Genomic DNA, 23,794 nt, shown 5'->3' on the forward strand with positions numbered 1-23,794 from the left:
AAAAGGCTTCTAATCTAGTTCATGTTCCCAGCTAATGTAAACTTTGAGGAAACTCCCTCAAATGGCAGGAATTTCTTGTTGCTTGATAGTTGTAACTTACTACCAGTGTGATAAGGAGCATTGCCTGTATTTACCAAATGACAGTACATTTTGCTACTCCTCCTCTAATCAGAGTAGTTGAACTGGCTGCTTTCTTTTCCATGGAACCACTACAATCACACTGTGCAATTCCCTTTTCAGTACCGGGAGAAAAGGCTGGAGCAAGAAAAAGAGCTGCTGCAGAGCCAGAACACGTGGCTGAATGCTGAGCTGAAAGCCAAAACAGATGAACTGCTCCATACTGCCAGGGAGAAAGGCAATGAAATCCTGGAGCTCAAATGTAATCTGGAGAACAAAAAGGAGGAGGTAATGTAATTACTGAGTTGTCATTTCTTAGAAATTATACCACCTGATTAACTGTATTAAAGTACTTTAATAACTCTATTTGAGTGACCCTTTCTGCTCTTTCAGCAACTTTTGGGTTTGTTTTTATTTGTAGATTAAAAACAATGAGACAGGTATCTTCCAAAAGAAACTGGACTAGGAACTACAAATTTTCTATGGTGTTCTTATTTCTTCTCTGAATAGGTTTCCAGACTGGAGGAACAGGTGAACAGCTTGAAACAGTCAAATGAAAACCTCCAGAAGCATGTGGAAGAACTTTTGAATAAACTGAAGGAGGTGAGACAGCTTGGAAATACATGAAACAGCATTCCAGTTGCTTCTACAAATCAAATAATAAAATGAGTGAAATAGAAATAGTGGAATGCTCCCCTACCCTGTGTCCTCTTCCATTTGCCAGGCAAAAGAGCAGCAGGCAAGCATGGAGGAGAGATTCCACAATGAACTGAATGCCCACATGAAATTATCCAACTTGTATAAGGTGAGTTTGTTAATTCTGTTGTAACTGTAGTAGGGGCCAAATCTTATGCAATGCAGGCCAGTTTGGAGGTTTTTTTCCCCACAAAATGTGGATGTGGGAAAGGCTAACTTCCTTTGCAGGACTCTGTGAAACATCCAAAGCATTGTTTTCTTTGTAGCTGTCTTAGTCAGCATTTAGACTCTTACATTGTTTGGATGATCTTGGAGAATAAGCAAAACTGGGGTTGAAATAGTAATTTTATGCCAACTATTTTTGAGGTTTCATGTTGTATAAATGTGGTTATGTCTTAGGATCTATTGGAAAGTGTGAGTGTGGAAGAGATTTTTCGGAGTTAGAAGTTCATTTCTGAACACTGCAGGTGTTGGTGACCTGGTTAGGACCCAGCTGAATGTCCTGTGCTGTGTCAAAGACACACCATGTAAACAAGTAGTATTTGTTCTGTTGGCTCAAAGAGTGAAAAATAACTGTAACCTTCTGACTAAGTCAGCTAAAGTGTACAACTGCTTGCTCTTTGGTTTGCACACTTTAGTGCCCGGGTTACTGAGCTCTGCTTTGAGCTTTCTTGCACAGATACCCAAATAAACATTGTAGAGCTTTGCACTCGGAGATCTGAAGCTGGAAGCACAGAAATATAAACTGTTGTCTAAGAGTCCCTAAAAATAACATCTTTTTCAGACTGTTTGAAATAGAGTATTGAAAATTCCCGGTTTTCTTTAGTGAAAAGGAAAGAGCCAGCAGCAGCTGTAAACAGCTAAAGGTCATATATTGTATTGGGAATTGTCACATCAAATCAGTGTCTGATGCTTCTTACTCTCAGGTAGGCAGTTTGCATCAAAGTGAGACTTAATCCCCATGGAAGGGATTGTCCAGCTTAGGTGAATCTTTCAGCATTTTACTCAGAAAATTGCTCATAATTTGTGGTCAGTTTAAGCTTTCTTGTAAATGTGGGGTTGCTGTTGCTGTATACTAAAGGTGAGCTAAACTTTCTTCAGAGTGCTGCTGATGACTCAGAGGCAAAGAGCAAGGAGCTGACAGGAGCAGTGGAAGAGCTGCACAAGCTCCTGAAGGAAGCAGGTGAAGGTAAGCTGGCAAAGGGAGGAGAGCAGTTGGGCTCCTTGGAGTACCTTGATGCTCTGAAAAATGGGAGTTTTGTGTTCCTGAAAGGAATTTCCTTGGGCTTTTGGGGTGATAGAAATATCAGTCCCTTTGTAACAAAAGTTGCACCTGACTAGTTGAATTTACTGCTATTTGGGGAAGTATTTTCAAATACTCCTGGAATTTTACTATGGATTTTGATGAAACAGTCTAATTTTGCAAGATATGTCTTCACTTTAGTTTTTTAGTTTAGATTCCTTTTCACTGCTAAGAACAGTTCATATTTTTGCCCTTTTCTAAGCAAAGATGATAGGCAGTGGTTCTTGCTTTTCTCACACTGTTGAGTTTTCTTACCAGCATCAACTTCTGCAGATCATATATAGTAAAATTTCAGGTACACAGGTAAATTTTGATTTTTTTAAAATAAAAGCCATCACAACACACAACCTGCTTGTCTGATTTAATTTTAGCTAATAAAGCAGCCCAGGAGCATTTGGCTGAGGTGGAAGAGTCAAAAGCTGTCATGGAGAAGGAGCTGAGAGAGAAGATCAGTAAGCTGGAGAAGGAGCTGGAGAATGCCAATGATTTACTGTCGGCTACAAAGCGCAAAGGTGGGTGTTTATCATCTTTCAAGGAAATGTGCTGAATTTCTGTAAGAACCAGCTGCATTAATCTAACTTCATCTTTGGTCATTTCTAATAATTCATTTTAGAAGGTTTTTCATATATATACATATGCTTATATATGTATATAAATATGCTCCCCTCACCAGAAAGTGCATATCTGTCTTAGTGTTTTTTGAAGTTCTTTTGTTAATCTGTTATCAAAACAAAGAAAATGGAGAGGAAACTTTTCTTCAAGGCTGAATCATCATGCTTTTAGTGGTTTTCTGGAGAGGGAGATAAGCTATTCTTGTTTTCCCCTTCAAAAAAAAGGCAACAGGAAACAAAACTCTGTCCTTAAATTTCTGTTTGACATTAAATCTTGCTCAGTATTCACTGTTTTAGCTCTGTCTTTTTTGTTGTTTGCTGCATGTTCAGTTTCTAAAGGATAGAGAGCAGGAAGGAACAGAGGCATGGAGTACATTTGCTCTATCCCTGTGTTAATTTAATGAAAATAAACCAGTGCTCTGCTACTCCAAACCTCTGACAGTGTGATAACCTCAGGTTTAAGCCTTTCTCCAGCTATTTCGACTGCTCATGTTCTGAAAATATTTAAATTTTAGGAGTCCTAGTAGCAACAGCTTTTCAGCAATTCAAATAAAGCCAGTCAGATATGATATTTAAGAGTATTTCTGGTGGGGATTATTGCAGCTTTTGGATGGTAATTGTGGGGTTGTGTCTCCAGGAGCCATCCTGTCCGAGGAGGAGCTGGCAGCCATGTCTCCCACTGCTGCAGCGGTGGCCAAAGTGGTCAAGCCTGGCATGAAGTTAACTGAGGTGAGTGAGCACAACCTCTCCAGCAGCAAAGCCCTTGGATGCCATCAGTGATGCTCTGAGAATGGAAAGGTGCAGGCTTGGGGCACTCTTTGGGTTTGGGGTCATGCCTGATGAAGGCAAGGAAATCTTACTTGAGACAGACTTCACTTGCTAAGTTACTGCGATATTTTTCAACATGCCTTACAGTTTTTCTTTAGTAGAGCAAATTTGGAAATAAATGGGGTTTGTTAATATAAACTTACTTTCTATATGCATTTTTGGCAGGAGCAGCCTTTTTTTTGTTTTTTGCTTATTTACGTAATTTTTCATTTGTACTGCTGTGCTTTTGGCCTATACTTGCAAAAAAATTAGCATAATGATAGGTCATACAGATTCTAGGGGTTTTTACACTTCTGGTTATGCAATTTGTATTGTCATTGTTTGTTATTGATTGTTTTGTCCAGACATTAAATTCCTTTTTGCTGTGTTACTGGTTTTGATATTTCTGTTGTCTTAAACCTGCTTAAGACTTGTGTCTCTTAAGTAGAATTCTTTTATTGCAGACAGTTGCACTATAAAGTTTGCCATTTTAAAATTAATATGTGTAACTTCATTGCTGTGATAGGAGTCCTAAAACCATATTTTAGAAGTCCAGCTTGTTTTTTTGAATTAACTGGTTCAGAGTTGCATAAAGTTGTAGTGCCTTAAGGTATGAACTGTATCATTACCAGTGGTTCTTTAGAGATCTGTACAGACATATCAAAAACAGCCCAAAACCTTTTTGTTGCAGCTGTACAATGCCTATGTAGAAACTCAGGATCAGTTGCATATGGAGAAGCTGGAGAATAAGAGACTCAATAAATATTTGGATGAAATAGTGCAGGAAGTAGAAGCCAAAGCCCCAATCTTAAAACGTCAGCGTGAAGAATTTGAGCATTCCCAAAAAGCTGTTGCAAGTTTGTCTGCAAAGCTTGAACAAGCTATGAAGGTCAGTATAAAATAAAAGAGCATGTATAGTTTTGGAAAAAAAAAATTAATTTTCAAATCTTTAAACCTAACTGCTGTTGTAGTGTATGAAATGAATCTTTCAGTCAACTTTAATTATGGGAGAAGATGTGTTGGACTTCCTGGCTTGTGATTTCTGGAACTGTGCAAAGTATTTTGCAGAACCAATGTATCTTGTAGTTTTTTTATAATGGTGATTTACAGTCTCTGGTTTTCTGAGGGAGTAGGTTCACTGTAAACAAAGTTCAGTGTTTATTTGGCGTAAAATTGGACTTCAGTGCTCCCGTCCCACTAGTTTTAAAGCATACACCAATACAGCACAAAAGAACGTAGCTTTTGATTCTGGAACACCTGGAGTTTAATCTTGGGAGCATAACTTTAAGGAGCAATTTGGTTCCCCAGGCGTGTCTGCACAAGCTATTACCTCTCTGGAAAGGAATGTGTCCGGTTGAGATGTGATGTTTGCTCCTGTTGGTGTGCTTGCAGGAGATCCATCGCCTGCAGGACAGTGCGGACCAAGCCAACAAATACGCCTCCTTCTTTGAGAGGGAGAGCCAGAGACTGGAAGCGCAAGTGAAGGATCTCTCCCAGCAGGTAGAAGAAATGTTGCTGTGGTTAAATGTGCTGTTTGCAATTGGTTTATTCATGTGCTGCTGCATTTCTGACGTTTACTTGGAAGTTGTGTTCAGCCACCGTCATGGAGACTTTGGTTGTCCTAAGTACCTTGGTGACTTTAAAGCTTCTCCTCAGGACAGCATGGTACTTCTGCATTCAAAAGTGGATTAAGTTTAGCTGGATAGAAGTGGTGCTGCTTTAGGATAATATCGTTAAGCGTCTGACATGGAAAACTCACTCATCTGTATCGTTTCTTTGTTAGATTGGACTGTCCTGTGGTCTGTTCACAGAATGGAACAGTTTATGTACTTCTGATCTTGTTGCTTTTTGTCAAGCTATATTTTCCATCATATTATTATCTTACAAGAATTTATCAATAGTAATTGTCTGCACATTGTAGGGAAAACCCCTTAATTTCCAAGTCCTTTATTTCTAATATGTTGTTTTTCAGAGCAAACTTTAGAGTCTGTGCAGGCCTTACAGGAGGACTGTTCTCTTTCAGATCTGTGTGCTGTTAATGGAACTGGAAGAAGCCAGAGGCAATCACGTGATCCGTGATGAAGCAGTGAGCTCTGCTGACATCAGCAGCTCTTCTGAAGTGATCACTCAACACCTGGTCTCCTACAGAAATATCCAAGAGCTTCAGCAGCAGAATCAGCGTCTCCTGGTGGCTCTTCGGGAGCTGGGGGAGGCAAGAGAAAAAGAGGAGCAAGAAACGACATCATCTAAGTAGGTCACCCCTTCATTTTCATTAACTTTGTACGAAGTAGTAACAGGGATTCATTCAAGCATTGTTCAGTTTTTCGCTTCTGATTGTTATTAATTGTGTGCAGCAGCTATGTAACTCATAAAAGCAGTTCTTATTAAGCTACAGGACCTTCAGGTTTATATTAAAATGGCTTTATAGCTTTATATCTTATAATAGGTCCTGTCATCAAAACCTGAAATAAAAATAATTGTCAGACTTCTTGTGACTGATTTCATACAACAGAGCTGCTTTTCAAAAAGATAAGTTTTCATTCCTGTTAGCTGAACAAAAACCTGCATGTGTGCATATCTAAATCACTACTGTGAAGGACACAGGTAATGGAATTCTCTGTGAAAGGTTCTCAGTCTGACTCTGCTCATGCTACTGACATTCTGGAAGTTATTCATGTGAATAGAATTCTGCTGTTCAAGGAAGAGGCCTGCTTTCTTTTTCATCTACACATGGCAGCCCAAAGGCCCGTCTCCTAGAACTTCAGAGGATTCTGTCATAGGTTCACAGAGTTACTAAGTTTGGGAAAGATGTCCAGGATCGAATCCAAGCTGTGCCCAGAGCACTGAGAGCCACGTCCAGGCCTTCTTTGGACACCTCCAGGGATGGGGACTCCAACACCTCCCTGGGCAGCCCCTTCCAATGCTTAACAACCCCTTCTGTGAAAAAATTCTTCCTGATGTCCAACTGGCACAGCCTGAGGCAGTTTCCTCTCATCCTGTCCCTTGTTCCCAGCGAGCAGAGCCTGACCTCCCCTGGCTGCCCCCTCCTGTCAGGGAGTTGTGCAGAGCCAGAAAGTCCCCCCTGAGCCTCCTTTTCTTCAGGCTGAGCCCCTTTCCCAGCTTCCTCAGTGGCTCCTGGTGCTCCAGCCCCTTCCCCAGCTCCGTTCCCTTTCCTGGACACGCTCCAGCCCCTCACTGTCCTTCTAGAAGGAAGGGGCCTGGAGCACCTGGATGTGCCTCTGTGATGTTGCTGAAGGCAGCTGTTGTTGTTTCAGGATCTCTGAGCTCCAGAGCCAGCTGGATGAGGCTCTCAGTGAGCTGCAGCAGCTGCGGGAGTCGCGGCAGCGCCAGCTGCAACTCGTGGAGTCCATCGTCCGCCAGCGGGACATGTACCGCATCCTGCTCACCCAGACCACGGGGGCCATCATTCCTCTGCAAGGTACCCAGGCTGCAGGAGCTGTTAATATCTGCTGTGGCAAGCAGAAGTGTTGCTTTAAAACCCCCTTTACCTTTTTGTAGCTTCAGGTACGTTACCAGAGGAGATCTGTCTTACATCTACTCCAAAGCGCCCGAATTTACCTCAGTCCATGGCGACTCCTGCTCCAGTGTCCATGAGTGAGTCCGTGGAGACTGTGGAGGCCAAGGCTGCTCTTAAGCAGGTACATTTTTCAGCAGACACTGCACAAAGCTGTCCCTATTTCTTTTTTACACTTGGTAAGCACTTTTATGTTTGTTCTTTGTTGCAGTTGCAGGAAGTTTTTGAGAACTATAAAAAAGAAAAGGCAGAGAACGACAAGCTGCTGAATGAACAGAATGAAAAGCTTCAGCAGCAGGTCACAGACTTGAGGTCACAAAATGCCAAGATATCCACACAGCTGGAATTTGCCTCCAAACGGTAATTCAGCTATGTAATATCATTGCCTTACATGTTCTCTGGCTGCTTGATATTGTTTGCTCAGTTAAACATTGATACTGTCAATTCTGTGTAAGAACATGAAGGAAATAGTGCAGGTGGGATCAAGAATGGAAGCTGCAGTTGAGTGAGGCACGTATGTGCAAACTGAGGCATTAAACCATGAAACACACAGCTGTGTGCATGCCCCTGGTGAGCTGGACAGTGCAATGTGGCAGACTGGCTTTCCTGTGTTCCCTGGAAGGTATGAGATGCTGCAGGACAATGTGGAAGCCTATCGCCGGGAGATCACCTCCCTGCACGAGAGAACCCAGAAGCTCACAGCAACCACTCAGAAGCAGGAGCAGATCATTAACACCATGACTCAGGACCTGAGGGGAGCAAACGAAAAACTGGCAGTGGCTGAGGTCAGTAACAGTGTGTGGCACTGTGGGGTATTCCAAGGTAGCACGAGAGTTTTCCTTATGATTATCCGAAATGTCTCAAGTGAAGAGTGGAGACATAAAAACATTCCGAGGTGTTTCAGTTTGCAGGGAAAGCGGAATGTCCAGTAGTGCTGTTCTTACTGTTCTTGGCTCAATTCACATGGATTTTAAAATAATACTAAATTTAAGGGTTGGACTTGGGATTGGCAACAAAGTTCTTATTATTTGCTGTCTTAAAGGTGAGAGTAGAAAACTTGAAAAAAGAGAAGGATATCCTGAAGATGTCAGACATGCGTCTGACACAGCAACGTGACTCTCTGCTGGTTGAACAAAGAGGACAGAACTTGCTGCTCACAAATTTGAGAACAATTCAGGTATGTGGTGCTATTCTTATGCCCGGGTTGGGTCTGTCTGTCAGGCTTTTCTATAAATACCCATGAAAATCAAATAAAAGAGTCATGGTCTTGACTGGGATTTTTAAGTGGTTACAAGTCAACGTGACATAAAATACTTCAGCAACTTGTTTCAGCAAGTTTGGGGTTCCTGTCCTACATTACGATACTCTGTTATTTACCTGGGCAATGTCCTGAGATTTCTGAGTTGATGAGAGAGGTTTTCACAATGAAATGGTAGCAACACACATGAAACAATGTGAAAGGAAAGAATTTGTCATGTTAATTTTTATGATAGCAAAATTTACCAGTGCCTGCCTTGGTAGTTTATTTTGCTGTTATGTTATATTTACTTTTCTACATTTATCTAATTTATTATAAGGTATATTGACACTTAGAGTGTATTTAAGGATGCCCATTTTATCATGTGACTGACTTCTATTTCTCTAGTAGATCTTTTGGAGGTTTTTAAATCCATAGCATTTAGACTGGATAATAGATTTTCTTCTAATAATATCTATTGTATCAACATTATTAAAAAAACCTTCAAAGCTAAGTCAAACATTTTAAGTGCTATTTTTCATCATTTTCTGTATCTGCCTATTCTTTAATTTTTTTTTTTGATGGGAGAAGTATTGTGACAACTTTGTATGAAGCGCTGCAGCAATTCAGAAGAAAATTACTGAGGTGTGTTGTAAGCAAAGTGCATTGTGCTCTTTTCTCAGGGAATACTGGAGCGATCTGAGACAGAAACAAAGCAGAGACTCAATAATCAGATAGAAAAGCTGGAGCGTGAGATATCTCAGCTGGAGAAGAAACTGGAAAGTGAGGTGGAACAAAGGCATTCCCTTACCAAGAATCAAGAGGTGAGTGGAAACTGCTGCACTCGTTTGGAGGAAAACAAAGCCCCAGGTGCTTCTGCCAGAGTGCAGTGTGCTCTTCTCCATGCCTGACATGCATGCAGAACCACACTCGGCCTCTGTGCCATTTGGGAATCATTGCAAGCTAAAGAACCTTGTGCTTGCAGGTTCATATCCTGGACCTGAAGAGGCAGCTGGAGACGGAGACCAACCGTCACATCAACACAAAGGAGCTCCTGAAGAACACCCAGAAGGAAAACGCCATGCTGAAACAGCAGCTGAACAACACTGAGGCCCAGCTCACATCCCAGTCCTCACAGAGGCCTCCGGGGAAGGGTAAGATCTTCCCCCACAGTTAATTTCTCTTTATGCTAAGCATTGCCATCTGCAAAATGGTAAAATTCAAAGTCCATAATAGTTAGAATTGGGACAACAGTACACTAAATAATAAACTTCTTTGTAACTGCAATCACATACTGAGACAAATCATAACCAGCATGATTTGCTAATGTAAGATTCACATCCAAGCAGTCTTTGACAAAGGGGAAAAATAAAGGAAAGCTTCTTAAAGGATTCCTTTTATTTTTATTTGAAGGAGCTTACATGTATTAGGTTACATAGTTTTAAATAGTCAACAATGTTTATTGTAAGCCATTATTTTAGTGAGGGGTTACAGTTTTATTTAGGGAAGCTTTGTGAAAATAATTGTTTTTATCATGTTATTATCCTAAAATTACTTCACTTTTCAAGAGAGCAGTGGTTTTAAAACTAAGTTAAATTTCAGTTAATGAATGTGTTCTACTATTGCAGGTCAGCCTAGTACAAATGAAGATGTGGATGACCTTGTAAGTCGGCTGAGACAAGCTGAGGAACAAGTCAATGACCTGAGAGAGAGGCTCAAGACTAGTTCCAGTAATGTGGAGCAGTACAGGGCCATGGTTCTTAGCCTGGAAGAATCCCTCAATAAGGAAAAAGAAGTAAGTCGTTAATTACTTATTTTTATTTACTTTAATTGTTTGTTAGAGCAAAACTTCATTGCAGTTTGTGATTCTCCACAATTTCAGTGTTGTTGTTCTAAATTAGATGCTGAGAATACCTAATCTGGCTTTAAATTGTTAATAAAATTCCAGTTTTTTATCAGAATAATGTATTTAATGGGATAAAAAATGGATCTCATGATGGATTTTAATGAAGGTGACAGAGGAAGTTCGTACAACAGTTGAAGCTCGTCTGAAGGAGTCTTCGGAATATCAGGCACAGCTGGAAAAGAAGCTGATGGAGTCAGAAAAAGAGAAACAAGAACTGCAGGAGGAGAAGCGTAAAGCTGTGGAGAACATGGAACAACAGGTATGTACTGACCCCCACCTTAGACCCCCTGGTAGAGAGTCCCCAGGAATGGGCTTTCACAAAGCTTCCTCAGCTTCACTTGGGTTTCACAGTACAGCAGTGCCCTGAACCAGATCTTTCAGAGTGTACACAGGGTACCTGAATTTGTGAGAGGTTTCCAAACTTGGGCAGTACATTAAGGGTGTCACTTCAGTGGAGTGATTGTGTTTTTAAAGCTGTCACTCTCAGTGTGAGCTTTGAGCAGGAAAACATAAGTAACAGCCTTTGTGAGAGGTTTCAGAAGGATACAAAATGACTGTAACTAGAATTACTGCAGGTCCAACTCTGAAAGTAAAGGATTATATTTTTACTGGGAAAGAGCTCTGTATATTAATAATTCAAAATGTAGAAAGTAGTTGTCTCTTTTAATACTAACTTTAATCAATAAATAATAATCACCATTATGAATGTGTTCAGTACTCTGCCAAATACTTTGCCACTTAGTCCTGTGTTTGTCCTTACTTTGTTTTGTTGTTCCCCTGTCACTGCAGCTTTCAGAACTGAAGAAGAGTCTGTCAGCTGTGCAGTCAGAAGTTCAGGAAGCTCTTCAGAGAGCCAGCACAGCTCTGAATAATGAACAACAGGCCAGGAGGGACTGCCAGGAACAGGTATGTTTGTGGTGTTTGCCTGTTTTAGCCAGGGACAGCAAAATTTGTGTTAACTTTCAGCTGAACTCTAAACTGTTACTCAGGGACTGCTGGAGGCAGGAAAAGTGCTGGGAGAGCACATTCTCTATTTTGGGAGCAGCTGCTTATCGAATGCAATAGATTTCTGTCTCTAAGGTCCGTTTCATTATGTAAAAAGATTCGTTTGGGACTGTAATTAGCTGGTTTTAATTAATTACTGCCTCCATGTCCTGAAGAGGGAGCAGAAAATGCTCCCCCTAAGACAGTGGGGAAAGTATTTTTCTAACCCAAAACATAATTGTCATCTTTTGCAGCTGTGGGGCAATGTGATATTTACCAGCAGCTGATAAGATTATTGCCTTGTTGCCAACTGTTTTTTAAAGGGAATTTACTTTTCTGCAGATGAGCATTTCAGCAGCATTAATTGGTGTCAAGGATGTTGAAAAACTTCTGTTGAAAAACTTTCTGTTGAAAAACCCCAAATACAGTAGATGGGCATTTCCATGTTTCCTATCCTTGAGAATAGCAGAGGTTTTGAACAGTGGTTTTCTTTTTGCTTTGTGGTCACTGATTTTGTCTCTTTGTACATGTCAAACGTACAAAGTAAAGGTAGCAGAGTTTATTTATTCTGGTTTTGTGCAGGCAATGATGGCTTCTGAAGCTCAGAACAAATATGAGCGGGAATTGATGCTTCATGCTGCTGATGTGGAGGCACTACAGGCCATCAAAGAACAAGTCGCCAAGAACGCAGCGGTGAGGCAGCAGCTGGAGGAGGCCGCTCGGAAAGTGGAGTCTGAGCTCTTGGAATCCAAAGCCTCCTGGGAAGAGAGAGAGAGAATGATCAAGGTGTGATGAGCTTTGCTGTGTCAGTGGGTTTTTTCAGTTAATAGAAATTCAGCCACAGAAATCACAGTCAGTGAATGATTTTGTTGTAGGATGAGGCTTCAAAACTTGCATCCCGCTGTGAGGATCTGGAAAAACAAAATCGATTATTACATGAGCAGCTGGAGAGCATGAGCAATAAGATGGTGACTTCCATGAAAGAAGCCATCCCAAGTGCAGCAAATGTTTCTCTTAATGAGGAAGGCAAATCCCAGGAACAAATCTTGGAGATTCTTAGGTAACCTTAGCTCTGGGTTCCTTCTCCTGGGGGTTATAAATTAGATTTGAGCTTAAATAGTTCTGTATTACTTCATACTTGAAGGATAATATTAAAAATTCAAGTGCTTTTTTGCTAGGTAGGAGGTGGTTGCACTACATGAGAACATTTTCCTGGTGTGATGTGGTGTTGAACTCCTCCCTGCAGGTTCATCCGTCGGGAGAAGGAGATTGCTGAGACGAGGTTCGAGGTGGCGCAGGTGGAGAGCCTGCGGTACCGCCAGAGAGTGGAGCACCTGGAGAGGGAGCTCCAGGAGCTGCAGGACAGCCTCAATGCTGAGAGGGAGAAGGTGCAGGTATGGCTGGGGGTTAGTGCTTGTGATTTCAATGAGTACAGGGCTGTTCTGGGGCTGCCTGTGCCCAGAAATGAATTTTTAAAAGAATTTGGGGGTTTTTAGACGGGGATTCCTTATAACGAAATGGAGTGTCTTGTTCTGAGTCTTGTGAGAAAGCGTGGCAATTCCAAAATCTCCTAATTAGGGAAAAGATCATTTATCTTTTTTTCCCCCCCATCTCCTGCTTCTTAAGTCGTACTTACTTGTTTTGAATGTACATGTGAGATAACAAATGCCGTGATCGCTTCCCAAGGTGGCGTTATACCAGATCCAGGTGGAGTAGATGTGCACGTGCAAGCAAAACAAATGACTGAGTTGAATCTTTCCACAGGTAACAGCAAAAACTATTGCACAGCATGAAGAATTGATGAAGAAAACTGAGACCATGAACATACTCATAGAAACCAACAAGATGTTAAGGGAGGAGAAGGAGAGGCTGGAGCAAGAGCTACAGCAGATACAAGCAAAGGTTAGTACTGAGCTTCACATAAACCTGTCAGATATTCAGTGTATGAGTTAAATGTCTGGATATACCATTGCTAGTTACGGTAAATACATGATTTAGATTTTAATTATTCCTTGAAGTCATACACTAATGAGGAAACTTTCTAGTTTGAATTTTAAAAGACATTGGAAAGCTGGAAGTTCAGTTCCATTTACATGAACCTGAAAGTCAGTGTTTATCCGTGGCTAGAGGTGTAGCAGGAACAAGGATATTATCAGCAATTAAACTAAAAATGGCACAAGAATACATACAAAACAGACCACAGCTTTATTAAGGGTTTAAAAGGGAGATGGTGCTTATTTTAATGGAATCCAGTGCCTTGGATTTTAACATTAATAATCTCTCCTGTACCAAAGTGAGAGTGAGCATCTAAGATTGGGAAGTTGTACCAATCTTTTTTTCTCTGCAAGATCATCCCCTGCTGTTGTCCTTGTCCTTTTCTCTTCCTCTAGCTGGCCACTGGAAGGCAGAGAGTTGGGAAATAAGCTCTGTCATGACTTTTTCCTGAAGGATTCCTTCTGTTTCCTGAGATGCAGAGTGTAAGCCCTTTCTTTGCTTTCCCAGGTACGCAAGCTCGAGGCAGACATCCTGCCCCTGCAAGAGTCGAATGCTGAGCTCAGTGAGAAGAGTGGGATGCTGCAGGCAGAGAAAAAGCTCTTGGAAGAGGATGTTAAACGCTGGAAAGCCCGGACTCAGGTGGGGGAATGCCTCCTTTCAAAGAACATTGTGTGGAAAAAAAGGCCCCATCAGTCAAACAACTTAAAAAAAGTGCTACATTTCCTTATGCAGAATAAAAAACTTAGAAATATGTTTGAATGTTAAAGCTTTGTTCATGCAGCTTCAAAGTTGGCTATTCCATATCAAAACGCGAAAGCAGTGGCTCTAATTCAAAGAGATTTTCTGGCTATAACTGTGTAATCATTTTACAAAAATGCCCATTTTCTCCCTCTTTCAGCACTTACTGAGCCAGCAGAAGGACACCGATCTCGAAGAGTATCGAAAGCTGCTCTCCGAGAAGGAGGCAAATGCCAAGCGTGTCCAACAGATGAGTGAAGAAACAGGCAGGCTTAAAGCAGAAGTTGCCAGGTGTGGTATTAGTCAATTTGTAAAAGGTTTTGTGCAAAGCAAAATATTCTAATTATAGCTGTATGTGGAAGTGTAATTTCTTGTCTCCATGTAACTGTGAAACCTTTGGTATTCTTTCTGTGGCTTGATAACAAGCAGGTAAGGTGAAATGAGAGTTGTTTTGCAAGCTGTCTATTAGCTGCAATCATTCCAAAGTAATATATTGTAGAATGATTTCTATTCTGTATTGCAAAATCCTAGAAAACATAATCCACTACAGATAATGCCTGTGATGTTGCATAAATAAGTGATATTGAAACATAGATACGTTTTCAAGCATCTTGTTTGCATCTCCCTCTGATCTCTTGTCATTTAGAACGAATGCATCCTTGACTACAAGCCAGAATCTTGTTCAGAGCCTGAAGGATGAAGTAACTAAAATAAGAACAGAAAAGGACACTTTGCAGAAAGAACTGGATGCTAAAGTAGCCGACATACAGGAGAAAGTGAAAACTATAACACAGGTCAAGAAAATTGGTCGCAGGTACAAGACTCAGTATGAGGAGCTGAAAGCACAGCATGATAAGGTAGATAGAACTGAAATGGAGCATTCCTTAGAGTTCTGGGGTTTGCCCAGAACTTTTAAACTGGTCACTTGGCACGCAAAAGCATCTTGTGAAAGTAATGACGTTGTGATTAGATAGTCCCCTTCAGCCTGGTACCCCTTGATGCCTTTCAGATGGTTGCTGAAGCGTCAACTCAGCCTTTGGCAGAACAACAAGAAGACCAAGTTTCTGCCCAGGAAGTACAAGAGCTAAAAGACACTCTCAGTCAAGCTGAAGTGAAGACAAAGAATTTGGAGACTCAGGTTGAAAGCTTACAAAAGGTAAGAACAGCGAGTAATTTTGGAGTACTGTTCTCCACTGCAGCCCTAAGTGTGTAACAGTGAATGACACTGACAGTGCCTTAATTACACCTCCCCTGATGGGGGAGAATTTTAGAGTCTTTGCCAGGAGTCTGAGAGATGAACAGGACTTTCAGCCTTCTCTGCTTTCAGATAGTTGTTTATTAAGTCTTATCAGAGAAACAGAGGGCCACTTAACATGACCCAGACATAGCACAGAGCAGAGAATGCAGGAGAATGCCAAATTATCAAGATTACACAGCCTTTTTAAAGGTAAATCAACCAATGGTCACTAAAAGCATACATTATTTTTACTTTTCCACCAGTGTGTAATAATCATCTAGTCACGTAGACAGGAACTGTGGAATTCTTTATCCAATCATCCCAAACTACTTCTACTGCAGAATATGGAGCAGTAGAAGAAGACGGTCTGGAGAACAACAACAATCCTCCCTTTTGATGTTTTTTGCTTTTATCTATTTACTATATTAACAAACCCAAATCCTCTAAATTTTTCACCCTGTGACAATCTTACCTAGTATTCTATAACCTAGTTCACACCAGTGTAGATTCTAATTCTTCCCAGAGGGTAGGCAATTTTCTCCAAGGACAAAGGTCAAAGCCAGTGTTGTCCAGGGGGGTAGAACCCTTCAAAACAGGCAGAGAAATATTCTCTGCATTCTGGGTTCCTACAAGTGAAGAATGGGAGGGTGTTTTAATGCATGTCACAGAAGTATGGGAAGTGGCCTCTACGTTCTTGGGAAAGAGGGATCTTAAGCCTGCTTGAAATCCTGGGTCTAGTGTGTCTCACATTATTTCCTGGAATAAGTGGGAAGAGAATGCTGTTCTTCAGCTCTTGCGTTCAGAGAGGACTGAACTCCTGTTCTTGATAAGAAGCCTTTTAACCTTAATGCAGTGGCCAGCTAATACCAGCTCCTTGGAACTTGGGCTCTGTATTTGCCAAAGTTGTTGGTTGTGGCCAACAATTGCAATCTTTCTCTCTCCCTAGACAGTAACAGAAAAGGAAACTGAAGTTAGAAATCTCCAGGAGCAGATAATGCAGCTACAGGCAGAACTGGCCCGTTTCCATCAAGATCTACAAGAGAAGACTACTCAAGAAGAACAGCTCAGGCAACAGATCACCGAGAAGGAAGAGAAAACTAGGAAGACCTTGCTTGCAGCTAAGCAGAAAATTGCACAGTTAGCTGGTATTATAATTGTTTTTTCTGTCCTTAGAGATTTTTGATTATTTCTATGGAAAAACCTTTAGCCAGGATGCTTGTGAAATATGGCCTGCTTCATATTTTACTGAAAAGTGTTTTCTAGACTAGATGCTGCAGGAATTGTTCTAAAGTTTGAAATTTAATTCCTCCAGGGATGCTAGAAGTACATAACTAGCTGTGTACACTGGACATAGAAAAAGTTTTGCTTACTTTTGGCCAGCCAACAGGATAACCCCCATTTTTGATCCTTCTGTTGATTAGAGCAGATTGGCCCTACTAACAGCTTGGGTAATTCTCCCCTTCCCTAAATGTACAGGTGCAAAACACATTGTCTCCTCTGTTTTTAAATGTCACTGAGAGGAATGATGGTGTAAGAGCTTGCTGAAAACATCTTGTTCTTTTGGGACTACTTGTTTAAGTTTTTTATTTATCTATATTTAATATATGTTTTTCTACCTTTAGTTTCTTTTTATTTAATTGCAATTAAATAGAAAAATGGCATAATTGCCTCCCAGATTTCCTCTTGTAACTTAACATTTTTAGGAGTTCAGAACACTTCAGTCACCTGGTAAAACACCCAGGCATTCAGTGTGCAGATTCAGCGAGGCTGAGCCCTTTCCTGTTCCACCAGGTACTAAGGAACAGCTCACAAAGGAAAATGAGGAGTGGAAGCAGAAGAGCAGCTCCTTGGAGGAGCAGAAGACGGAGCTGGAGGTGCGGATGAGCGCCCTGAAGTCCCAGTACGAGGGGCGGATCTGCCGCCTGGAGAGGGAGCTCCGGGAGCAGCAGGAGCGGCACCACGAGCAGCGGGACGAGCCCCCGGAGTCCACAAACAAGGTACAAAAAGTCCTGCCAGGCAGCCCTGGGACAGCAGCCAGGCCACCAGTGCCTAGCCTGGACTCAGGTGCCACCGTGCCCTGCTCTTGGAAATACACAGGCTGGTTTCAGGAAGGGTTCAGAACTTAATTTAAATTCCCTGCCCTAATCAGAATTCCCAGTGCCAACAAGCAGGCAGTTCTGTCATTCGCTATGAATCAGCCAAGGAGCTGTTCACACTCTGCCCTCTATCTTTTGTGTTTTACCGATGCATTCAGTATAACAGGTTCATGTCTCAAAGCTTCAGAAAATACCCAAGCAATTATGAAATTGTATTCCAGCCTTGGTATGGCTAGTATGATTTGGTTTGGGGAATTTGCCATAATTATGGAGTCTGCTCAGGTACATGCCCAGCAAGCATTTCTCTCACAGACTTGTTAGCAAAGTGCTGAAGTGTTTTCCTTGTTGCCTGCTCTGTTTCATGTGTACATGACATGATCTTTCTGTTCCTTACCTAATAGGTCCCAGAACAGCAGAGGCAAATCTCACTCAAGTCTACTCCAGCTTCAGGTGAAAGAGGAATGTGAGTTCAAGGGCTTTGCAGAGTTTCTGTGGTTGATATTTCTTGGGTTTATCACAACTGGGAAGATACTGATTGACATAATACATTCCTCCTGTTTTCTCAGCTGCATGTAATCAATAGAGTTTTCAAGCTGTAAACTGCTGTATTAACCACCAGGAACATGGTATCTGGGAAACATGGAAGATTTTTTAAAATGTTTTCAGATTTCAAGATTTTTGAAGTTGATTGTTAACTTTGATAATATAGTTTTGATTGTTAACGTTAACCTTTTTGGTTTTGGGAAGGATCTTCCTTGTGCAAGAATGAGAAATGGACTGAACAGATAACTCTAATGATGGATAAAATAGTCAAATGCCTAAGCTCTGAAATGGGAAATATTGCCGTGAGTTATGATAACAAACTCCCTCTCAGCTGTTAAAACTGCATCCTTTAGACAGCAAGGCTTTCAAAAATGTCTCCAAAAATTTGGCTGCCCCTTGTCTCAGCCAAGAGATGCTGTTGCTCTGTATTGAGTGAATCAGTTTTGACGTAAGGTGTGTTACTCACTGTAATAAAAGTCCCAGCACAGCCAACAGTACGAACATTTTGATCTAGATCCCTACTTGATTACCTTGGAAGAAATCTGTCAGTCCTCCAAGATGGATAAAATGCTATTAATGGCATAGTATGTCTCTCTTCTTTCAACTATAAAAAGTTTGGAAGACAATTCCTTATGCTGTTGTCAGGCTTTTAAATGTAAAAGCTTTAAAAAAGAGTTTCTGGCTATGAGAATATATTTGTTATTTTTAAAAGCTGCTTTCTGTACCATGATGAAACCAATCTCCTGTTTTTCAGTGCCAGCACTTCAGATCCCCCAACAGCAAACATTAAACCAACTCCTGTTGTGTCAACTCCCAGTAAAGTGACTGCTGCTGCCATAGCTGGGAATAAGTCTACTCCAAGGGCCAGCATCCGTCCAATGGTGACTCCTGCCACAGTCACCAATCCCACCACTACCCCCACAGCCACAGTTATGCCAACAACACAGGTGGAGACTCAGGAAGGTGAGCTTTTGATTGTAGCACAAGGATCCTCAGTATTCAAAAGTGCTACCTGTGCCTTGAAATGGTGGTGGCAGTCAGTTTGGAAGGGCCTCCCAGTGTCATTGTCCCTGCATGTCTTGGAGTGTTGCACTTGCATGACCCTTCTACTTGCAGCAAAGTTGGTGGTTCCTCAGCTGGAGACGTGCATAACATTAATTCATCTGCAAAGCACTGCTTGTGCTTGTTGAGGGCAGCCTGAGAGGGAGAATGTGAGCCGTGCTGGATGAGTGAAGACCCTGACTGTGCTGCTGTTTGCCTTCCAGCCATGCAGTCGGAGGGACCCGTGGAGCACGTCGCAGTGTTTGGGAGCGCCAGTGGCTCCGTGCGCTCCACCAGCCCCAACGTGCAGACTTCCCTGGCCCAGCCCATCCTGACTGTGCAGCAGCAGACACAGGCCACTGCATTTGTGCAGCCCACCCAGCAAAGCCACGCTCAGATGGAGCCTGCAGCTCAGGAGCCAGCCGCTGCCATCCTGGAGGTGGTGCAGAGCTCCCAGATCGAGAGGCCCTCCACCTCCACAGCCGTGTTTGGCACAGGTTGGTGTCATTTGGTAGGCCTGCTTTGCTCAACAGTTCCCTGTAAGTAGCTCCAGTTAGACCCTTGGCAAAGCAGGCCTCACTTCGGTTTGTGCCTTTTCTCCCTCCCTTAGTTTACTGCACGTTTTAAGAGCTTTGGAAGTTAGGCTTCCTTCCTGAACTGTCAGAAATGGTGCCTCTGAAATGCTGTTGGCACTGCATTCCTTAAGGTAGAAAGAAAATGAAACTTTGTGTTTGTCTTATTCAGAGCAGCTTTAGAGTTTAGTACATGAAACCTTGCTGGCTCTCTTTCCATGGCGCTGTGAGCAAGGTTCATTTTAGGAGCCATGAGTAAGCTACTTAAGCTTGAATTTAAAATAGAGGAGGTACTCTAAAGCTACTCGCTGTATTTCACTGTTGCACATCTGTTTGTCCTACGCAGTGTAAATAGAATATTTGTTCCCCAAAAAACCCATTTCTGCAAACTGTTGGGGTTTTCTGTTTCCATCTGAAACTCTGTTAAATGTTTAGGTGTACTTGTCCAAAGCAAAGATGTTGGAAGAAATAGTTGAGTTGTACCCTGAGGCTTATAGTTAGGGTCAGTTAAGTTGTGAAGAAAGGCCTGAGAGCTTAAGACTTGTAACTAAAGGGGTTGATGTTTTCATGGCCTAGGAAACAGCTCACTGTGATTTTGATTGTTGTCATTCAGTGCAGAAATAGAGGTGGTCTTCAGAGGAAAATACCAAAGCTTTTGATTTCTGGTTTGTACATGTGTTGTTCCGAAAATAACTGAGAGGCTTTGAAGTTTCAGCTACCCCCAGTTCCTCACTGTCTAAACGCTCCCGAGAGGAAGAGGAGGACAACACCGTGGAGAACTCGGACCAGATCTCTGAGGAAGCAGTGGATGCACCAACTTCAAAGAAACTGAGAATCATGCAGAGAGTTGGACCTGAGGTTTGCACAAACATGAAGTTCTACTACTTCATCTATCCCTTTGTAGGATTTTAATGGGAAGAGCAAATGTGTTACTTCAGAGCAAATCAGTGAATTCTTAATTGACTTTCTAATCTCTTGGGGAGGAAACAGTTATATTTGGGTATCTAAAAAGGCAGAGGTTAAACCAGTTAGAATGAATGACGTAAATCTTAACCTGTAGGATGGAAGAGAGAGGGCCATATCCTAGGATTGAGGAGGAAGAAGTTCAAACTTCTTTCAGTGTGGTTTGGAAGATCTTTATCCACAGTAATTCTGGACAAACAGTGTATTTGAGGAGATGGGAAGCAAAGATGAGTTGCTAGAAAAGCCTACAGAAGATGCATGTGAATGCTGGTGTGAGGGATTTGGGATGTGCTATGAAAAAGGGATGAAATTGAGATAGAACCTCACAGCAGGTCACTCATGAACAGCGTTAAGGAAGCCAAAGATGTTTTATTAACTCTGTGCCAGAGGGATGTTCATAACAGAAACAGGGCAGGATTGTATAAGAACATTATCACTTAAGAATCTGGGAGGCTGGAGGTAGAATGGGAAACTTTGATGATTCATTTCTTGTCCTGAAAAAATTGCGGGATGCTGAGGTCCAGTGGACTGGGGAAGTTGTATTTCTCCAGGGCAGGGAAGTGAGGTTCTTGATAAAAGCATTGCTAAGGAAGGGGGAGAAAATGCTGCCCATAATCTTTGTGGGAAAAGATAATTTTTTTTTTTTTTTTTATAACAAGTAAAATAAAATCTCAAACATGTTTAGGGCTAATGATGTGTTTTAAATGAGAAAAATATTTGTTCTTCCAGGAGGAAGTGACAGCAGAAGAGAGCACTGATGGAGAGGTGGAGGCACAAACATACAATCAAGACTCACAAGACTCCATTGGAGAAGTAAGCGTATTTGAAAAGCCCAAATCTTCAGCAGAAATAGCCATCTGCCCCCCAAACTCTCAGTATATTTGGAAGTGAAATCGCAAATGGAATCCTGCAAGTTTAAGTGGTCTCCTCCATGGAAACCACTTAAAATGTTTTAAAGTTTAGACTTGCACTGTTCAGTCACTAAGTCACCTATCACATTCTCTCTTGTCCTTTCCTCTGGTCAGTTGTTGAGGAACAGCAATAACTGTTTGTCCTCTGAGCATCAGAGTTGGGTTCTCTTGCTGTTGTACATGGTGCATTTAATTTTGTTTGTTCTGGTGATTGCCTTTGGTCTTTGGCAGGGTGTGACCCAGGGGGAGTATGCTGCCATGGAGGACAGCGAGGAGACTTCCCAGTCTATCCCAATAGATCTTGGATCCCTTCAGTCAGACCAACAAAACACCACTTCATCTCAGGATGGCCAGTCCAAGAGAGATGATGTCATTGTAATTGATAGTGACGATGAAGATGATGATGAAGAAAACGAAGGGGAGCAGGAAGTATGTATATCATGGAATTCCTTTATGATTTTGCCTTTCATCAACTGTAAAACTCACCAGGCAGGACTAATTTAATCAAACTATTTCTGACTGTGTAAGTGGTCTGTATTTACGTTGCCTGAATCTGCAGTGTTTTAAAGCTACCTGCTAATTCACCTTTAATTTTTCTTTTATTTTCCTTTATCTGAACCCTCAGGCTTTTCCATCTTCTTTCCTACCCTTGTCCTGTTGAAGAGGGAGATAGGGAGTGTCTGGGTGGGTGTTGATCTGTGCACTACATCCAGCCTATTTCACTCCCCTTTCTGCACTTCCCTAAGGTTCTTTTGTTGTCTCATCACAGGATTATGATGATGAGGAAGAGGAGGACGAGGATGATGATGAAGACACGGGGATGGGAGATGAAGGTGACGACAGCAATGAAGGAACTGGTAGTGCTGATGGCAATGATGGATATGAAGCAGACGATGCTGAGGTGAGATTTGTACCTTTCTTTTATAGCCTGTTAAATTTCTTGCAACAAATTGGTGCTGTAATGCACAGATGTGAATGCTTGGAAGAGAAAATCTTGGTGTGAATTCATCCCCAAAAGTGGAGACTGCTACTGGGTGATGGTAATTTCTTATAACTGGTGTTTTCACAAGAAAAATCAACTTGGAATTTTTAAGAGGGCTGAATGAAAATACAAAGCACAGCAGCCAGCAGCAAATACTGTAGTTGCAAAGCTGGTGACGCTTTTCAAGAGCTGGTTATTTCACTGTCTGTTGTTATTAAATGATGGTGGCTACATTGTTCAGGTTTGTGTATGCACAGGTACTCAAAACTTCTGAAATCTCATACAGTTGAGAATATGTTTACCTAATGCTATAGATATGTACAGAAATCTTTTAAGATTGTCATATATTTGACTTTGTTTACTTTCTGAATACTTTTGTACTGCTTTTATATTCTCTTTACAACTGATAATTTGTTTAGTCATACCCTGTTTATGTGGGGTTTTAGGGTGCTGATGGTACAGATCCTGGAACAGAGACTGAGGAGAGCATGGGAGGAGCTGAAAGCAACCAAAGGGCAGCAGATTCCCAGAACAGTGGTATAGTTATTCCATGTTTTTTCACAGTCTGTGTACGTAGGGGGAGGGAAGTGTAGAAGCTATTTTCCATGTGTAAAAATCTCCACTTAGAAGTAAAATTATAAGTGAAATACTAAAGGCCATTTCAACCTGCAATGTGGATTCTTTTGAAATGTTCTTTTCTGGATTTATTCTAAATTCCATTGAAAATCCTGCAAGCTGTGGTTGCTGTGGAAGCTGAATGGCTCCATGGATTAATCTGTCTCTAAATCAGCACCTTAATAGTTAATGCTTGGTTTCAGTGCTGCTGTTGTAGCTGACCTAAGTCCTCTTTAAGTGGTTTTAAATAACTATACTGGGCTGTCCCCAGGCTTGCAGGGGAAGAAAGGTGTTAATTCGTGGCAGAATTGGAAGATTTGCCTTCATGTTTTCAAGGTGGTTCCTAAGGTTTCCCCCTGTGTATTTGTGTTGTAGGAGAAGGTAGCACAAGTGCTGCAGAGTCCACGTTTCCCCACGAGAGCCCGAGGGAGCAGCAGCCGTCATCGGCATCCGAGCGCCAGGGCCCGAGGCCCCCGCAGTCCCCAAGGAGGCCACCGCACCCTCTGCCCCCACGGCTCACCATCCACGCCCCTCCCCAGGAGCTGGGGCCCCCAGTGCAGGTACAAACCAGCTCCAACACCTCAGAAGACTTTGAAAAAAATTACTGTATGGTTTCTTATAAATAAAATCCATTGGGGAAAAAAGTTGCCAGCTGTTCAGCATCCTAGAAATGGTAGCTGAGCAAAGTGACTTAATGTCTGGACAGGGAACATATAAATCCATCCCAAGTGCCTCACTGCTTCTTATCTTGGAATTCTTACTATATTATACCAGTGCTACGTCAGTCAGGGGCTGATGATATTTTCACTAAAAAAGCTTTTCTTGACCAGGTTGTAGCTCACATTGGAAGGTTTTTATGAGTCTCTTCCCCAATGTAGATGGGGCAAAGGAATGCTGCCATTTAT

General features: G+C 41.8%; 1 protein-coding gene across 5 annotated transcripts in view; it reads left to right on the top strand.

Annotated features, from left to right (window-relative positions):
• Nucleotides 1-23,794, top strand: part of TPR (translocated promoter region, nuclear basket protein) — a 34,375-nt gene that overhangs the window by 4,799 nt on the left and 5,782 nt on the right. For 3 of the 5 annotated variants that reach the window (XM_082286801.1, XM_082286804.1, XM_082286805.1), the window contains exons 6-43: nucleotides 241-405; nucleotides 628-720; nucleotides 842-922; nucleotides 1,915-2,002; nucleotides 2,488-2,628; nucleotides 3,365-3,456; nucleotides 4,226-4,423; nucleotides 4,927-5,034; nucleotides 5,558-5,784; nucleotides 6,810-6,973; nucleotides 7,054-7,193; nucleotides 7,281-7,429; nucleotides 7,692-7,854; nucleotides 8,112-8,246; nucleotides 8,990-9,130; nucleotides 9,292-9,460; nucleotides 9,935-10,101; nucleotides 10,319-10,471; nucleotides 11,002-11,118; nucleotides 11,779-11,982; nucleotides 12,072-12,256; nucleotides 12,443-12,590; nucleotides 12,961-13,098; nucleotides 13,699-13,830; nucleotides 14,090-14,220; nucleotides 14,576-14,786; nucleotides 14,939-15,085; nucleotides 16,113-16,311; nucleotides 16,958-17,163; nucleotides 17,664-17,725; nucleotides 18,560-18,768; nucleotides 19,071-19,343; nucleotides 20,128-20,276; nucleotides 21,111-21,194; nucleotides 21,524-21,721; nucleotides 22,062-22,193; nucleotides 22,721-22,811; nucleotides 23,265-23,449. In XM_082286801.1, coding sequence (XP_082142927.1) covers nucleotides 241-405; nucleotides 628-720; nucleotides 842-922; nucleotides 1,915-2,002; nucleotides 2,488-2,628; nucleotides 3,365-3,456; nucleotides 4,226-4,423; nucleotides 4,927-5,034; nucleotides 5,558-5,784; nucleotides 6,810-6,973; nucleotides 7,054-7,193; nucleotides 7,281-7,429; nucleotides 7,692-7,854; nucleotides 8,112-8,246; nucleotides 8,990-9,130; nucleotides 9,292-9,460; nucleotides 9,935-10,101; nucleotides 10,319-10,471; nucleotides 11,002-11,118; nucleotides 11,779-11,982; nucleotides 12,072-12,256; nucleotides 12,443-12,590; nucleotides 12,961-13,098; nucleotides 13,699-13,830; nucleotides 14,090-14,220; nucleotides 14,576-14,786; nucleotides 14,939-15,085; nucleotides 16,113-16,311; nucleotides 16,958-17,163; nucleotides 17,664-17,725; nucleotides 18,560-18,768; nucleotides 19,071-19,343; nucleotides 20,128-20,276; nucleotides 21,111-21,194; nucleotides 21,524-21,721; nucleotides 22,062-22,193; nucleotides 22,721-22,811; nucleotides 23,265-23,449 — 5,775 coding nt within the window. The remainder of the gene's footprint in view (nucleotides 1-240; nucleotides 406-627; nucleotides 721-841; nucleotides 923-1,914; nucleotides 2,003-2,487; nucleotides 2,629-3,364; nucleotides 3,457-4,225; nucleotides 4,424-4,926; nucleotides 5,035-5,557; nucleotides 5,785-6,809; nucleotides 6,974-7,053; nucleotides 7,194-7,280; nucleotides 7,430-7,691; nucleotides 7,855-8,111; nucleotides 8,247-8,989; nucleotides 9,131-9,291; nucleotides 9,461-9,934; nucleotides 10,102-10,318; nucleotides 10,472-11,001; nucleotides 11,119-11,778; nucleotides 11,983-12,071; nucleotides 12,257-12,442; nucleotides 12,591-12,960; nucleotides 13,099-13,698; nucleotides 13,831-14,089; nucleotides 14,221-14,575; nucleotides 14,787-14,938; nucleotides 15,086-16,112; nucleotides 16,312-16,957; nucleotides 17,164-17,663; nucleotides 17,726-18,559; nucleotides 18,769-19,070; nucleotides 19,344-20,127; nucleotides 20,277-21,110; nucleotides 21,195-21,523; nucleotides 21,722-22,061; nucleotides 22,194-22,720; nucleotides 22,812-23,264; nucleotides 23,450-23,794) is intronic. The other 2 variants (XM_082286802.1, XM_082286803.1) reach the window with 2 other exon arrangements.

The sequence above is a fragment of the Coloeus monedula genome (genome assembly GCF_965178545.1).
Source record: "Coloeus monedula genome assembly, chromosome: 9".
In the NCBI taxonomy this organism is placed as follows: Eukaryota; Metazoa; Chordata; class Aves; order Passeriformes; family Corvidae; genus Coloeus; species Coloeus monedula.